At 55.2% G+C, this 18,130-nt stretch overlaps 1 protein-coding gene across 1 annotated transcript; it reads right to left on the bottom strand.

Annotated features, from left to right (window-relative positions):
• Positions 1-3,098: 3,098 nt before the first annotated feature.
• Positions 3,099-16,311, bottom strand: YTHDF1 (YTH N6-methyladenosine RNA binding protein 1). The gene is made up of 5 exons (XM_040638587.1): positions 16,236-16,311; positions 16,041-16,065; positions 14,876-14,955; positions 6,079-7,599; positions 3,099-4,377 (listed from the first exon to the last, which is right to left on the bottom strand). The coding sequence occupies exons 1-5, from the start codon at positions 16,260-16,262 to the stop codon at positions 4,351-4,353; spliced, it is 1,680 nt and encodes a 559-aa protein (XP_040494521.1). The 5' UTR covers positions 16,263-16,311; the 3' UTR covers positions 3,099-4,350.
• Between the last annotated feature and the right edge of the window lie 1,819 nt (positions 16,312-18,130).

An 18,130-nucleotide genomic window follows, 5' to 3' on the forward strand; every position in this document is an offset into this window, starting at 1 on the left:
GGCTCAGCACACACCCCTGCACACACACCCCTGCACACCCTGCACACACCTGCACACACATACCTGCATACATGCACATGGCTCAGCACGCACACACCGTACACTTGCACACACCTGCACGTCTGATCACATACATGTATAACACACTTGCACACACACCTGGATATACATACATGCACACATGTACACATGCACGTACACAGCAAGCACATGATGAAGGAAATGGGGCAAAATGCTAACAAGCAAATCCAGGTAAAAGGTATTCTACCATTCTTGTTTTTGCAACTCTTCTGTAAACTTGTCCTTACTCCAAATAAAAAGTTAGGAAACAAGAGATGCAGCCCACAGCTCCTGCACCCGCACTCAGCTGGCTGGGCCTGCGGTATGGGGGCCCTCCACTTGGCAGGAATGCCCTCTGCCACGGGGCATGGCACCTGGGTGTCTGGGTCAACTCTTGCATGGCCCACCGCAGCTTCAGGGCACCCTGTCCGTCTCCATGTCCACTTCCAGCTGGCGGGCCAGTCTTGGACAGCCCAAGTCTGTCTCGAGGCCTCAGAGCTGGCAGGAAGGGGACGAGGAGCCGGGGTCACTGCTGCACACCAGGGCACTCGGCACGGGTCCAGCAGGCACTTGTCACCTGGGAGCCTTGAGTTCCATCCAGCTGCAGGCAGAGGTTGGTCATTCTGAGTCAGGCAGACTGCACTCTGGGAGGGGGCCACAAACACCATGCAGGCGGTCTACAGCAGGACCTCGCAAGGCCTCGAGAACTTGCTGCTCTGAGACAACCCTCACGCCCTGTGCTGCCATAGGTGCCGGCAGGTTGGGGCACCTCCAGGTCGCTCCCGGAGCTGCCCTACAAGGAGATCACTTCTCAGGGGTACAGCCCAAGCCTGTTCCTGACTCTTCTCAAGCAAGGGCAGGTGGCACAAGCGGGAGGAGACCTCGTCTGTGTGCAGGGCTGACCCTCCATCCCGCATCCAGGGGGCACCAAAGCCTGTGCCCGGCTGCCAGGGAAGGAGGGATCTGAACACTTACTTCCCAGCGAGTGGCCACTCGTCACACCTTCGCCCAGATCCTCTTCTGGGGTGGGGGTGGGGGCTTTGCAGTAAACAAAGACGGACTCTGAGACAGTCCACTGGATGTTCCCAGCTTAAATAAGATTCACCCTGACTCCCATCCACAGAAAGAATTATAGTAAAGACGTCATGCAGGACAACTGTTCAAATACCTCTTCTAACACATTGGTTTTGGGGAAAAAAACCTGAACGTGCAAATCTCAACTCCAAGCTGAGCGAGAGGCGATGGACCACGTGGGGCATGGGCAGGGAGAGCCTGGGGAGGAGGGAGAGGCAGTTTATCTGCACAACTGTCGTGTATGCCCCGGGCCCCGTCACTTGCCCACAGTACTCCCCGACACAGGCCCAACGAGGACCCCACTCCCTGACCACAGCCAGGAAACTAAGCTGGTGATCTGCTTTCGCCCTACCGGAGTGAGAAGAGCTCCTCGATCTCAGGCCATGAGGCACCAGAAGCAGCACAGGACCCCAGCTGGACAGAAGTCACCAGCAGGCAGGACCGGCCAGCATTCTCTCCGTGACTCCCCCTCATCAGCTAAATACAAAAGAGCCACCTGTGAACGGCGTGCCTCTGGGTAAAAGCTAGAGCTGACTCGGTGGGCTTTGGGGGGCAGACACTAATATCATGCAGCCCTTTATAAGCAAAACCTGTCCTGCTTAGAACTGCGTGCACCCCTATAACCCTTCCCCGCAACACACACATTCTTTCCTTCCTTGGATGTGGTTTCCTCCCTCGAGGGTGAGTGTGGGAGGCAACCCCTGACCTCTGCTCCCAGGGGCCAGTCTGGCTGGCAGGGTTTGGAGGGAGCCTTCATACTAGGTGACATCTAATGAACTGATCTCATTAGACAAATCGAGTGGCCGTCCCAACCACTGTTCCTTGGTAACAAACACCTGGCCCCTTGCTTGCCTAGGAAAGCCCTGGACCCCCTGCTGCTTTGACCCCAACTGAAGGTGGGAGCACTGCTCAGCCAGTTGTCTTGCAAGCAGGGACCACTTAATCTTTAAGGGAGCCCGGTGGCCAAGCATGCGGAAGAAAACGGCACCCAAGTTCTGATCCGCACTTTCTTAAAATAAAATCCGAGAAATCATTCTGAGCAAACACAGAGCTGCATCTGTCCGGGCAGAATACTTACCAGGTGGGGAGTGTAAAATCTCCAGCTCGACCCGTCAGGGCGCAGGGCTGGGCTTCCTGTGCTCACGGGCTGTGCCCTCACACTGAAGACTGGGTCCTGGCAGGGCACGCACCCAGGAAAGCACGTGAGAAAGTGCTCTGGAGTTCTGCTCACGTGCCGTGTCCTTATCTCTATCTCAAACTTCAAAACCCTTAAGGTTTGTGCATCTGTCTGTAAATCTTACTGCAACAGTAAGACAAACTGAAAACGCATTAAACGATTTTACTTGAGAGACAGAGATAGTGAGAGAGAGCACAAGTGGGGAGGAGCAGAAGGAGAAGCAGACTCCCCGCTAAGCAAGGAGCCCGATGCGGGCTTGATCTCTGGACCCTGAGATCATGACCTGAGCCGAAGGCAGACGCTTCACCAGCTGAGCCACCCAGGCACCCCAAGCATTCAACTTCCTGATGTGCATGCTGACTTAAGAGAGCCTGCTGGTGTCTGCAGCTGACGAGCGGAGGAAGGAGGCTGATGCTGGCATCCGGGCGGTGGACGCACAACGCTCACAGAACTCCTGCAACTTTGCTTAGGTCTGAAAAGGCTCGCAGTATTTTGGGGGAACTACAAACTCTGATAACTGGATTTTTAAGAAGGTCCCCAGCTGGCTCAGTCAGTAGAGCACACACTCTTCATCTCAGGGTCCTGAGTCCAACCCCACAATGGGCTGGAGAAAATTTAAAAAAGAAGTTTCTCTACTCTTCCACAAAGCACAGTGCAGGGAGAGCGAAGTTAGGGTACTGTGTGGTTTCAGGGGATTACTGGCTCCCTGCCGCAGACAAGAGAACCAGACGCAGCTAAGAACAACATCGACCCATCAAATGGGGGTGAAGAATGACAGGACAGCAGATTTGCTAAATAGGTATTGTTTATTAAGGCTTGTATTCTCCAGAGGAAAAGTTATCCGATGTTGTCCGTGACTCCGTACGGGCTGTAACGGTTCAGAGAGTGACACGTTCTCAATACAAGTCTAAATAATACAGCTTAAACTTTAACTCAGAGGGTCTTTTGGAGTAAATAGTTTTCAGAAGGTATTTGCTCTCTAAACAGTCAGATCCCCTACAATGGGCGCGTGCAGACCATGGGCCGGAGCAACAGGCGTGAGCACCATTTTCATGCTTAGGGTCAGACTCCAGGCGGCAGCAAGTCCTTCAAGGTCCCTCATTCCACAACACAGGACAGCAAATTCAGTTTCTCAAAGGTTTTTTGTTTGCTTTTTTTTAAAAAACCCATTGGACAGGAGAACGAAATCCGCCGCACACGGAAGGGAGTCGCGGCACTGGCTGTGCTAGGAGGTCTGCGTGTGAAGCTCAGCATCGTGGGCAGACGACTGGACTCAGAACGGCACCGCGACTCGCACGTGAAGAGCGGGGGTTAGGACGATCCGCTCGCAGCTGGGCAAGGCCGACCGCGGAGCCCAACCCTCCGCCAGCCGCCCCACGTCCGCCCCACCGGGTGGAGGAGCCGCGAGGGACGCAGCGGCTGCTGCAGGGCCTGACGCTCCGCGCCAACACGGCATGCTCACCGGATCTGAAAAACTCAAACCTATCTTTCTGTCTAGTAGAAAAATCAAACGGACAGACTAGCATCTTAGACAGATAATGGGTAATAAAATGGCAAACTGGCCGAACGAGGTGATCATTAACCTGTCAATTTCAGCATTTTGAAAAGTATTTTAACAGAATACAGTAAATGACAAAACAAGCCACGGTTTCTCGTGTTTGCTAGAAAGCAATAAAGGGTGAGAAAGACGTCCCCCCTAAAGATGTTAAATGACAGTGACTCAAAATAAGGACATAATTTCTGCCAAACAACAGAACCTTTGGGACGTATGAGGTTTTCTGTTCTGTCGTGAAGGGTGCTTGTGTTTCACATTAGGTCTGACTGATAAGCGGACAAAAGACACTCCTTTATTAGCGACCTCTGTAATACTATGATACATAGAAAAATACAAATGAACACAGATCCATCTGGGCAAGAATAAAAGACAAAGAGCGTAAAGATGCAACGAGCCGGGCCCTGCACAAGACAACAGCACCAAGCACACGTTCTCTTAAACGTTTTCAGTCAAATGTCAGAACACAGAAGAAACTGGTTTATCCTCATTGTTTGTTTCGGTTCTGCCGTTCCTGTAAAAAGAAAGAGGGTTTAGCAAACTGAGTGAACGTGCCACACACAGTCCCTTGGAAGTGAGGTCCCAGGCTGCCCAGTGGGCTGCGGCCCCGCCCTGCACCGGTGCACCCCGCCGGCACTGGCACAGGCCACAGCAGCACGGGGACAGGCCTCCGAGGGCCGGCCACCCACCCACAGCATCCCCTGCTCGAGGTGAGGCCCCCATGGCCAGGTTTGTTTCCAGCACACACAGAACGACCTCTCCCCACGCCTGCCTGTCTGGCTTCTCATCAACAGGGTCAGAAGCCATGTCGGTCCTTAAAACGCTGCAACTAAGCTCAGCCTGAGACGTGAAGACTGGGTCTAAGAAGCAGCGCACTGATGGTGTTCTGGCGGAATGTCAAATCTCTCTCGAGCTCACTGGAGGCCAAAGCCTCAAAGCCGTGACTGGCCTCAGTCTGCCTGTAGTCAGGTACCCGACGGACCAAGACTGCTCTTCCCAAACCCCACTCGCTAATGCAAGTTTAGGACCCTAGAATCTCAAAACACCAACCGGGACACGGGCAGAAATTTACCCGTAACCTCACACAACTTCCAGAACCTAGTGAGCTTCCGGAAAAGACCCAAGTGCCACAGGAGCTAAGCTAAACCACGTCCACGGACAGCCGCTGCCAGCCCAGAACCCAGCTCTCCAGCTGCACCACCAATGACCTCTGCTCTAGCCCTGTAAAGTCCGCAACTCAGTATTTTATTTTTTACTCTAAAAGAGTTAAAAACACAGGATTCCACTAACTGGAAATAACGACAAGTCCCCCTCTTTCCCACACCAACGGAGGAGGGACCAGCTCATTTTCACGTCTCATAAACTGAGTTGTAACAGCAGGTGTGGCTTCTAAAACGGCGAACAGCACTGTTACCTACATGCCCATCATGTGCCTTTCAGCTAAAATGGGGCGCAAACCCATCTCCTGTCAAAGGACGTTCAATTAAAAAAAGCAAGTTTTAGTATCAGAAAAGCAGAACAAATCTTGGGATGGACTCTCTCAGACAAACCAGCTTTACAAAGTGTTACGCTGTCCTTATTTTTCCCGTTTCTGGGCCAATTCACGGGCATCTGAGCCCCGTTCCTCAGCACACAGAGTCACTCCAGCAGGCTATGCCAGCTCAGGCCTGGGACTTTCTCAGTCGTGGGGCAGGAAACGGAGCTGACCTCACCGCCCACCGTGAGGCTTGCACTCTGGGTTCCAGACGCTCGCTCCCTGTTATCAAATGTCTGCATTCCAGACCTACCCCACCCCCAGCTTCTCTTTACCACCTGGATGAAGAGTTCAAGATTAAGACATTGGGTTTTCGAGGGAAAAAGCAGCAACCAGGCTTTCCATCTGCTGAGGGCAGGATCTGCAGCCCCAGCAGCCCCGCTGGCCCACCCCAGTGCCGCAGAATGTAATTCCTAAGTGTTCTGGACAGAAGCTGTACACTATGGTCCCAATCACTATGTTCTCTAAAAATGGAAAAGTTACACAGTGACATCCACTTACACGTCCCGCTGGTGACCACACTTGGGAAGCCCAGGTGATGATGCCCATACCCTCCCACGACCGCGCTGCCCCTGCCCCAGGCCACTGGGGACCGGCAGTCACCAGGCCCCACCCAGTGAGCACAGCTTTCAGCCTCGGCCCTGGCCCTCAAGAGCCCGTGTCCGAGGAAGCCAGACTCACCTTGCGCACCACCTCCTCCTCCTCCTGGCGTTTCTCATAGTGAGAGAAGTCGTCAAAGATCGAGGTGGTGTGCTTGTAGGAAGCGATAATTTTCAGCACTTGCTTTGCTTTCTCCAAGGGCACCTCCTGGGTGTCGCGGGAGTTGGTGACCGGCTTGTTGTCATTATTCTCCAGTCTGATGTGCCGGAGCTGGTTATTGGGCACGTCCTTGACAAAAATCCACTTCACGTCAAACTTGCCCTTCCACTTGTCCTGAGACCAGACCCCGGCGCTCGTGCCGTAGTCCACGGGTGACGTCATCTCCGCCACCCCGCAGAAGTGCCCACTCCCGTTGACGCTGAAGAGCAGGTACACAGGCCCCTTGCTGCCGGCGGCGCGGAACGCCCCGTCCAGACGCTTGTTGCCGTGCTCCGTGCTGCACCAGATGGAGTACTTGATGGAGCGGTGGATGTCATCCTCAGAGTAGCTTTTTATGATGAACACGCGTCCGCTTTTAAGATTCCAATCAAACTCTTTAGGGTTATAGCTGTGGGCAGCTTTCAGTTTTTCAAGCACGGGGTGGGACTCCGTGGTGGGGGCAGAATTAGGCTGGGTATTCCCAGGAGAGTTAACATCACCGCCTGTCCCTCCGCTCTGCCCAAATGCTGCATTTCTGTTGCGAGGGGCGACCCAGCGGGTTTGGGGTGGCTGCTGAGGGTTCGGATACTGTGGTTGGGCCAGAGGGGGAGGCTGAGCGGGAAGAGGCTGCACAACCGGCTGGGGCTGTGGGGCAGCCTGGGGGGCCGGTGCCTGCTGCGGAGCCGGCGCCTTGGGCACGGGCCCCTTGTTGTCCCAAGTGCCAATGTCCATGTTATGCTTTATCGGTGGAGGGGGCAGGGTGGCCCCGATTACAGGTCCGCTTTTTGCTTTCATTTTCGGCTGTGGTTTTGCCGGCTTGCTGGCAATGGCAGCCCACGAGGTCGGCTTTGAAACCGGCAGATTTACGTTTGTCCCACCGTTGCCAGAAAGGACACCAGTCATCGCCACACTGCTAACGACCGACCCCACAGTCTTGACGGCAGAGGTGGTGACGTCCCCGATCTTCAGGCCCACCATGCCCTGCTCCAGGCTGTTCATTCCAGGGGCCTTGTTCAGGGTGTCGCTGTGAAAGCCCGTCTGCCCGTCCACAATCGTGCCACCCAGAGAGCTTGGCGGGTAAGTGTAGCTGCTCCCATACGCGGAGCTCTGAGCCTGCTGCCCCTGAGACCCACTTGTCCCCCAGGCTGAGAAGGCAGGGTTTTCGGGGAAAAAATTAAACCTGTGCTGATAGATGTTGTTCCCCAGGCCCCCAGGCTGCCCAAAAACAGCATCGTGCATAAAATGATGGTCTCCGTTACTGAGCTGTCCATAGGTGGTGAGGTACGGGATCGGAGGGTCCCCTCCAGTAGACCAGGGTGCCTCATTGAGGGAGTAAGGAAATCCGATGGACGGTGGGTAATAGCTGGACAGGTAAGGATCCGCCATGGAGGGGTAACTGTTACTCTGGGGAAACAAGCACGGGACGAGTTAGACCGCTTTCAAGACACAACCCGGAGGGGACTTCCTGCATAGGTACAGGCTGACTGCAGGGCACCATCACTGCCAACGGGAAGGCTAAGAGCACCGACTGAGAACAAAGCCAGGACTGACAGAAGCCCGGTGGCCACCTGCAACATCCTGGATCCGGGTGACGTGACCGGGCTCAGCCACTCTACCACTGGCTGTCTGCACACTACTCAGCAGCCCCTCTCCTGCCTCGAGGAGCAGACTGTTTAACCCTAAAGGAACCTGGAGTGAGGAATAAACCCGTCGGACTGGCCACGATGCTGACCCACATCCTGACAGCACGGGCAGCACAGCGGAAGGTGGGAAGCTTCAGAAAGGCAATGAGAGGTTTCAAGCCTCAGGACAAGCTGGGCCACTCAGGGAGATTCACCCCACAACCTGGTCTCAAGCTCTCAGACTGCTCAACATGCCTGGGTGTCCCACCCCACCTGCAACACCCTTTCCCACACGCCTCTCCTGATAGCCCAGCCCCTCTTTTGGATCCAAAGGGGTCTCGCCCTCTCACATCCCCACCCTGTCCTGGGCGTTGCCTTGGGCTCTCACAGTGGCTCCGGCAGCACGGAGGCCCCGGCTGGCTCCTTCACCAAAACTCCATGTCCTGCCTGCTCTCTGAACCGGAGAGGCCCTCGCATCGGGCTCCAACCAAACCTGGGGTCCCTGACTGAGGAAACACCTGTGTGGCAGCCAGCCCAGGGTGCAGATTTATACCTGGGCTCCGCAGTTCTGACAAGGCGTCCCCTTGAGGGGAGACTCATTGGGGCCCTGGCCAGAACTGGGCCCCTCAGGCCATACCACTGTGGGTGACTTAAATGGTTTCCTGGGGGGCATGAGTGCTGGGGGGTGCTGAGGGGTGTGCGGCAGGGTGGAGGTTTCCCGCCCAGGACAGCTGATCTAAGAGTGGAAAGGCTGTAAAGGAAAATGAGAGTGGGGGGCAGCAGAAAGCTTTCCAGTCTCTGACACCATCTTCTGACTGGTCCCCATCCTCTCCCCTACCTTCCACCCAAATGACCAGAAAGTTCTACATGGAGAGCACTGGCTAGAGACCTCCTCCTTCAACCCCACACCTATCTTCAGGTGAGAAGACCTGCTGCCCTGGCTGGCACTGGGTGTCCGCTGCCACCTCCAGTCCCAGAGACCCGCCAAGGTGGGAGCTGGGCTGAGCAGCCAGAGAGGGCTGGAGGACCAGACAAGCAAGCACCTCTGCTTCCCTGCGGTGGGATGTGGAGTAACTCTGCAGACCCCCCAGAGGACCCTAGGGAGAACAGGCTGGTCCCCCAGCAGTCCCAGTGCAACACGTGCCTGTGGTGACCGGGCCCCTGGCTGCCAGTCTCCACGGCCACCTCCTGCCTCCCTGTCCCATCTGGGATTCTTGGTGCTTCAGGCATCACAGTTCCTTCCTGCTGGCTGCTCCCCTTGACGGCAGACTATTCCAAAATCAGTTTTTAAAATGCAGCAACTATTTCCCTGTAACAAAAATCCTTGAGATGTTGGGGCGCTTGGGTGGAGCAGTCATTGGGCATCTGCCTTCGGCGCAGGGTGTGATCCTGGCGTTCTGGGATTGAGCCCCACATCAGGCTCCTCCGCTAGGAGCCTGCTTCTTCCTCTCCCACTCTCCCTGCTTGTGTTCCCTCTCTCGCTGGCTTTCTCTGTCAAATAAATAAAATCTTAAAAAAAAAAAAAATCCTTGAGATGCTTGGGAAGTTTAAAAAAAAAAAAGACAACGAATGGCCACCATCAATGTCCTACAAGCCTCAGAGAGCTGGTGCTACCCTCCTCTGAAAGGATTTCAAAGCCCCTTTCCTATAACGTCTCCCTCAGTTTGCCCGCACCCAACCTGGGCCCTCAAGCCTCTCGAGGGGGCCGGTCAAGAGGGACAGCGAATCACCAGGTCTGGGCAGAGGACATGCTCTGTGTAACAAGGGGCAGCCCCAAGGGCAGAAGCCTCAGGCGCCGGACCTCAGCAGCCAAAGATGGTTCAACAAGACCCCAGGTGCTCTCTGCACAGGACTCCCACGGGCACCTCACTTGTAACTCACACTTAAGCCTTAACTGTAACAGGACATAATTTGAGACCCGAGACGACATATGTTACCGTAACCACTTAAAGTCCTACCGGTGAGTGGACAACCCTAGCATTCCAATCCCACTGACCCCGCTGTGCAGAGGGGTGGTTCTCAGCGGCTTCCAAACAGGACTGTCCAGGGGGAAGACGTAGGCAGGGGGGTGTCTGGGAGAGAAGGGTCAGCCCTGGTGGCGGCCCTGAGCGGACTTAACCCTCTCCTCCTGGGCTCTGTCAACACAGGCAGGTCACGATGCAGCGAGTGTCCATGGTGCTGCAGCTTACTGAAAAGTCATGGAACGACTAGGACTACAGATCTTTCTTGTGTACTACGTTCTTAAAGCAAAGGGAATGAAGACTCCTCACTTACAGTTCCCAGATGAAGGAGCGGTCCTGCATCAAGAGTGTCCTGACGAGTGGCTGCAGGCCCACCAGCGGCTGTCCCACCATGCACCATGGTGCACCCTGCACTAGCACCCATGCGGTCCTTCTCCGCACAGGCCCTGGCACTCCCCGAGCAGCCCACCACCAACACCCGGGAGGTGGGCTCCAGGCCAGCGCTGCCTGCCTCCTCCTGACACTGCCCATCCTCACCTGGGCTCGAGGGGTGTCCAGCAGGCTGTGTGTAAGCCTACTTCCCGCCTATACCCCTACGTTACTGTCAGCCGTTTCCTGCTACATCGGTCATCTTTCTTTCAAAGCTCTGAAAGCCAAGCAACAAATCAGTCTGTAAAACTCTGTGAAGCCAATCATTCGCCCAGTGAGAAGACCTGGGTGCGTTCACCCCCTCCCTTGCTCTCTGGACCTACATACATCCCCTCCCAGCCATGCTGAGAGGGAAGCAGCCCCAGGCAGTCCGCCAGTCCGTCCGCAGCACGTAGGGGACGACGGCTCCGGCCTCAACTTCCAGCAAAACTGACATTCTACTTGCTTGTGAAGGTGATCTGGAACGAGACCCCCACTGATGGGGCCTCACCCCGGACACGGCCAGATGCAGCCCGAACGCCTGCTCCCGACAGACGTGCTGCCACCTCAGCGCTGCTCAGCCTGGCTCACTGACACCAAACAATCAGGCTACTCAGCCCGCTATGCACCCAGGGCTGCCAAGGAGCAGTCCAGCTACCGAGGATGCAGGCGTGCACTCTGAGCACAGCAAACACACGCCAGGCTCTCCCTCAGCACGTCGGAACGCAACCAATCTCCGTAAGGACAGCGCAGATAAAACCACCACCCCGACCGATGCTCTCACACATGAGACTGCTCATCATAGCCTTCGACAGAATACAGGACCTCGAAAAAGGGAGGCTGGCATGCCTTCGGGGTGAGGTTAGGTGACAGAAGAAAGGAGAGACGCTGCCGGGTGCTCGACTCTTCAGGTGCCTCCGTGAGGCCACGTCCAAAATGATTTCACAGATTTCAAAGTCAGTGACTGCTATCCCTACATCATTTTCATTAAAAAACCATAAAAAAACAAAATAATCTATTCTAAAATTCGAACTTTTTCATACTTGATAAAATTTAGCCACACAAGAAAGAAAAGAAACTCACTCTGAATGGCCAAAACTGAAGCTTAAGTAAATTATGTAAACAGGGAAAGGATCAAAGAAACGCAGAGACGAGGCATGCAGCTCTGAGACCCAGCAGGTACACGCGGCGGGAGCCCTGGGGATGCAGGTCAGGCTGTGTGTGTCCCTGCATAAGAGGACTGCTGCTGCAGGCCCCCGCCTGGTGGGGCTGTGTGCAGGGGACACAGTTCCTGACACAGAGGACATCTGCCTCTGCCTCCAGCTTGAGACACGTGGTTCTGAGAAAGGAGACAACAAGAAGTACGCTAAGATCCCACTGGGCCCTGCCAGCCGCACTACGTGATGGCCTGTCCCCACTGAGTGACTGGCATCACTGTAAGCCACAGCCAACAGGACCACGTTCCTTGACGGCCCCTCCCATCACCCAAGCCCACCACGACTGCCCGGCACAGAGCGAGCCATCAGCAACGGGGCTTGCGGGCTCTTCACGTGAAGAGGACCATCGACAGGGCGTGGGTGTAGCCTGGCTTTGTGCTGCTGGGTGAAACCCCCCAAACCCACCAGAAACCCAGGGCGACAGCTGAGTGCAATTCTCAAAATAAGTTTGTCTTTTTATAAACCGAACACCTTTCCAGGCCAGACAGAAGCTCCCTGCAAAGCGTAAGGAGGTACAAATTTCAACTTAACCACAAGGGGACTTCTGAGAGCTGGTGTACCAGGTCCATGAAGAGACGCGGAGAGCCCAGGACACCCTGACCCTAAAGCACTCAGGTGGTGCTGCTCCAAGTGCAGAACAGACATCCCCACACAAGGGTGGCGGCCGGCATGGCTTTCCAGAAGAATGCTTCAGGACAAGGTGAAACAAACTACAAGTAACCAACACTAAGACTCAGAAGAGGAGAGTTTACACAACGTTCCTATAAAATGAACATGTCCTATTACACTGAGAGCACAACTGAATTATTGAGGAAAAACTAGGAAAGCTTACTCCTGTTCCTTTCTGTCCCTGTCGCATATGACCACGCAAACTGAGTACATTCTGAGTATAGTCCCAGGTGCCCTTGCTTAACTCCCGTAGTGCCCACATGGCCTGGCGCCTCGCCCAGAATCCCACCCAGAGCCCCCCACCCACAATCCCCACACGGAACCCCTCTGCTCCCCAGCGCTCTCTCCCCCCCACCTCTAAAGCTGACTAACACGGATTCCGTATTCCACGTCACACAAGCGGATCATCAGGACGGTCCTGGGGGCAACTAGCAAGGAAAAAAAGCACAGCAGAAGCAAAGTCCTGAGACCATTCTGCAGGAAAACTCACCCAGCCGGAGGACAACACTTCCGCTACAGCGCATTCCAAATTAAATTAACTTGAAAGGTCCGCTATGAAAGACTTTCGTAATCATCCCAGGTATTAACACTTCAAACACAAAAACAGAAAGAGCTTCCAACTTGCTACCACAAACTTCTGGGTTAAACCAACCACAAAGTACCAGGGGCTGCCGGCTCACTGTGGTGGCCGCACACAGGACGACGAGTCACTAGTGAAGCCGAACCTTCACACGCGCGCAGCACGTCGACGACACCTCGCTGAAGACCAGCACACCACGGAGACTGCAAGGGTGCGCTCCCAGCCACACAAGCCACTTCTCTCCCTCAGCCAGCAGCACTCGCACCCTCAATCCAAGACCCGGACGACCGGCACACAGGAGCTTTCCTCAACCGGGGTCTTCACCAGCAGAGTCCAAAACTGGGGGTGTCACCAATTCCAGCGGCTCGCCCGCAAGCAGGCCACACGGCATGGTGCCCACACCCACACACCCACCCGTGAAGAAAGGAGTAACAAATGCAAGCACAAAAGGGGCCCTTGCCATGTGTGGGAAGAGACACATCGCCCCGCCCCCCACCCCTTCAGTGGGGAACCAAGCTCCACCACCTGGGCACACCAGGCCTCTCCACTCCCGTTCCTTCATCCCCAGAACAAGAGGACCAGAAGCATCAGGAACTAAGAGCTCCCCTGTGTTACCTGCTTCCTACACTCCAACAGTGGGGTGTTTCTGGAAAATCTATTCTCAGTCAAGAACACGGATTTGCTATTAAGCAATGTGATTATTAACCATCTTGCTGAAAACCACACACACCCTAACAGCCAGGACGAACAGCAGCTGTTGTAAGGCGTCCACCTACAGTGGCCTTCGCAGCCAGCTTCCCCAGGGTCAAATGGCTGGAATGACCCTCCTGACGGAAAATCATCTGCTCCACTTCCAACGAAGTCCTCCGGAATAACATGAAAGCTCCCGCCTTATAAAAACATTTCAAGTGTATTTGAAAGAATCCCCCCACCACCTTTCTCTGGTTAAAACTTAGAACACACTACTGCTATGATATTCAAACCACGTAAGGAAAAAATAAGATACCAAAATAAAATAAGTCCATTTAACTTCTTGCTATTATCTCTGGCAATGCATCACTGAGGCGAGGGCAGCTCTACTCTGCAGCACCTGGTCCTGCCCAAGGAGGGGCAGATTCTTGGGGGAGGGGGGCTCTATAAAGGGTCTCCCGGGTGCCTTTGCTGCTGACCCGCTCAACGCAATAAGAAGGACAAAGAACGGAAAAAGTTCTAAGAAGTTCTAAGACACTTTAGATAACGGCAGACTAAGATAAAAAAAGGCAAAATCACTTTATTCTGCTGCAAGAAGAGGCAAAGTTTGGTTTTATTCTAAAACAAACCGACAAAGTACATGTAAAAAGTGGTAGACATCATGCTTAAACCTAGACTCCAACTAGCCCAGTGATTTTAACCAGGGCAAGCTGGCCCCCAGGAGACACTGCCGAGACATTTTTGGTTGTCATGCTGGTGTGTGTGTAGGGCAGTCAGTTACTAATGGCACCTTGTGGATGAAAGCCAGGAAGGCTGCTAAACATCCTGCAGCAACAAACACCCCCCAAGGCATGTTTCAGTCCAAAACATCTGTAGGGCCAAGTATCTAAGAAATGGGCAGCTGTGACCTACCCGGGTCTACACGGCTACCAGCTGGAGCTTCACGTGGCCCACCTACTGTTATGCTGCCAACGATTCTACGAGCAGTTACCACAACCAGTGCTATTGAAAAGGAACCTGAGGCAAGAGAAGACAAGCCACTTAAGGAGGTGTCACGGAGTCAGAGGTGGAGTGAAGATTCAAACCCAAGGCCAAAGTCTGGCTCCAAAGCTTGGTTCTTAGATGCTCTCCTACACCACAACTCCAACTGCCCAGAGCTAAAATAACTCACCAGGAAGTTTCAGAGAACGACGCACACCTCCACTCTGTCAAAAGCAGCGCATCACTGAGCCATCAACGCTGAGGCCAACAGACGTCCACTTGCATACAGCCTCCGTTGGACATTGTTTCCCAGAGAGCACACCAGCCCCACCGCACTCATGCCCCATGTTTAACTCAAGGCTACTCGTCCAAGCAAGTCGTCAGCACGCTCCCTATTTCTAGTACTTCATGTTGTGCTTCTTGGTTGTTAGGGTAATAAAGTCAGAAACGTAACACTACAGGCGCAGTACAAAACTCAATCAAAACTAACACAGAAATATAGGTTATGAAAAAAGAAATATAGGTTATAAACAAAACAAAACAAAAACTCACCTGATTTGACTGTCCAGAAAGGTAGGGCTCAAAGTCATTGTCATGGACCGTATCCTTCTGATGCAAAGAACCATTTTGTACTAAAACAAGAAGTTGAAAAACATTATCTTTGAATTTTAAAAAATTACTTTTAAGCATAGAAATCAAAAGTAGTAAAGTCTATGTCCATCAATTCCTAAAAGTTGCTTTTATTTAAAAAGGAACATGATCAGTATGCTGCGGATTATTTACATAACTAATTACAATGATGATGCAGAACTTCCAATAGTTTTCATTGTTTTTGAAAAAGATTTAATCATAATTTGGTAGAAGTTGACAAGATACAGGTGCAGACAAAATAACGCAAGGAACTTGTAACTGGGTTCTGGTAAAGACAGTCTGGTCTGGGAAGACTATGTAGGCCAAAGAGAGGCTGGTGCTTCCAAAGGCCCCACTGTGCGTGCAGGCCAGAGACCCAGGGAGCATCCAGCGCAGCTGGGAGAGGCTGTAACTGTATGACGTGTCTGAGCTCATTGTTGTCCAGCTCTCCACGTACTTTCCACTGCTACAATGCTCAGCCAAAAAAGGAAAGGAAAGGTAAATAAAGTGTTGGGCTTTTTCCAATCTTAAAACATGATGAACCATATTTGGTTACACCCGAGTAACACACACTGGTTAAAAACCGTCTTCCGAGTAAACATTAAGTGTCACTTACGGGTTCTCACCAGAGTGAGTTTTGGGGGTTTATCCGAAGCCCCAACATCACAAGAGAGGACCAGAGACTCAGAAAGCAAGGGCTGTTAACTGCTGGGGTCTGGAGCTAGCTGGCAGGGCCAAGGGCTGATCGGGGTCCCCCAGAGCCTCCCCGCGGGCCTGCAGACAGTCAGCAGGCCCCTCAGCCTCCTTCCCTCCCCCCATTCCAATCCGCCCTCCTGCAGCGGGGACAGGGGATCACTCTAACCACCCATTTATTTACTTCTTGAAAAGCCCGTTTTCAGACTGTCAAACCTCCCCAAATACTACAACCTAAAATTTTTTCTCCCGGAAGCACACGGGAGAAAAGTTTCCGGTTCCAGATGCCCTTCCTAGACCTTTCCTTCCCCGGCACGGTCCGCTGTCTCTCGGGGGGCTCCTGCCCCTCCTCCGCCACTCCAGGACCTGCAGAGCCCGTGCCAACCTGGCTTACCTTTATTATCTTGTCCTTTTGTTCTCTGTGTCGCCGCAGGCCGGGACGTGCGCGCAGACGGAACCCGGGGGAGAGGGAAACACAAAGTTATTCACGAGCACCCGTCCCAGGCGTGCGGCGCGCTCCGGCAAGAACGGGCCCCGCGCTCACGGGCGCCCCCGACCCCCCGCACCCCCGGCCTCCCGGCCCCGCTACCTGGGGGTCCACGCTGGTGGCCGACATGCTTCATGAACAGCCCGGCGCGGCGCGGGACCGGGGCGCCCGCCGGCTCGGGCCTCCCCGCGAGGCCGGGCCTGTTACCCGCGCTCTCGCGGCCCCGGGCCCGCCGCCTCCTCCCCGGGCGCCGGCCGGGCGGCGGCGGCGGCGACTACTGGGCGCGCGGGCCGCTCGCGGGGCGCGGCGCAGGGCAACAAGACTGGACGGGACGCACTGACGAGGCACCGACTCCAATGGCGGCGGCGGCGACGGCGGGGACCAGGCTGCGCGACGTCAGCGCGCGCAGGGCAGGCCGGGAGCGCCGACCGGCCGCCACGCGCCGCGCCTGCGCGCCATCGCGCGGCGGGACGGATCTCGCGCCCGGGTCCTGGTATCGCGCGGCGGGGGCGGGGCGAGTCCGGGAAGTCACGTGGGTGCCCTCTCCAGCCCGGCCGCGGGGGGCCGAGCGGGAAGCGGCGGGTGGTTAGCGGCCGGCCTCTTCGGGGGTGCACTTGCCCGGCCTAGCGCCTGCAGCCTCAGCCCCTGGTGCCTTGTGCGTATCCCTGAGGTCTGAAGAAGCTGAGCCGGCGAGTACGACCCCCACCTAAAGACCCCAAACTACCCAGCAGCTCAGCCGGGACGGACGCCCCGTGGACGTCCCTCAGAGGGGCCCCCTGAGTGGAGCTCTGCGGCCGTTGGGACTGCACCCCCGGGCTTCCTAAGTTTTGTCTGTGCGCTCGCCTTCTGCGGCAGCTGTTCCTGGGGAGCCCTGTGCTCGGGCCTCCTTGAGGGTCCTGCTTTTCCAGCGCTCTCTTGGGTCTCTAGGGGGCTCCCCAGTTTATCACGGGTTTGCATGGTAGAGTCTTGACTCCGATTTCACCGCAGGGAGGAAAAGATAGCTGAGGCCCACACTGTGCCCTCGTCCAGGAGGGGCAAGGGGCCTTTTGGTCTCTGTTTAGGGATGGACAGACCCTCTGGGCTCCGACTTCCTGAAAGGAGTCCAGTTCTAGTCCTCACTCACCCCCACCCCTCCCCTCTCTAGGGCCCCCAGCCTGGACCGGCTCCCAGCTTCAGAGCCCCCGTGGCCCCTTCCCACCCTGGCTTCCAGATGGGTCTCTTCTTTCTTTCCAGCTCTCTCTCCTGCACACTCCTGTAACCTTCACAAGCCCCAGGTCTGGGTGCTTGTCCTGCTGAAGGAGAGAGGCCTAGAATGCTGGCTCAGGGTGGGAGCCAGGCAGGCGGGCCTCAGAGGATGGCTCCCCAAAGCAGGGCCAAGGGAGATGCCAGGAGGCAGGTTCTGCCCTGAGCAGGGTGGACGGGGACTGCTAGGATCATAGTGGGATCCCAAGACAGGCTCCGAGGCTGCACCGGCGCTGGACAGCCAGGATCAGGGGTACCAGACAACACCTCTGACGGCTGCAGGACGAGGTATAGATGGCACTGGCAAGTGGGTGGGCCATGGGGGAGTCCACTGCTCCACATTGCTCATCACTGGGTCTCCTTGGGGCCCTGCCTGACCTAAGGATGGGAAAGGCAGGCTGGGCACAAGGCCCAGAGGAAGATGTGATGCCCCGCAGATGAATCCAGGTCCAGCAGGACTTGGTACACTTGCGCCACGGGCAGTTCACGCGAAGGTGAAACCTCGTCTTTGTACTCGAAGGTACAAGGTGGGAGACACGCACAGTCCCACTGCCAGCCCTCCACCCTGACTGCAGATGTACGCGTGGGTCTGTCTGTCTGTCCCCTGCACACAGCTCTGCATCTCACTGAAGCTGTCAGTGACCACCAGCTGCTCCCCTCGTCCCTCCCTAGGTCATTCTGGGCTGTTCAGGCTCCGGTTGCGGTGAGCATCCCAGCCCAGGTGGATTTCCTGTGTCGGATGTGGCAGATGGCTC

The sequence above is a fragment of the Ursus maritimus genome, unplaced genomic scaffold (assembly GCF_017311325.1).
Source record: "Ursus maritimus isolate PB19 unplaced genomic scaffold, ASM1731132v1 scaffold_22, whole genome shotgun sequence".
NCBI classification, from domain to species: domain Eukaryota; kingdom Metazoa; phylum Chordata; class Mammalia; order Carnivora; family Ursidae; genus Ursus; species Ursus maritimus.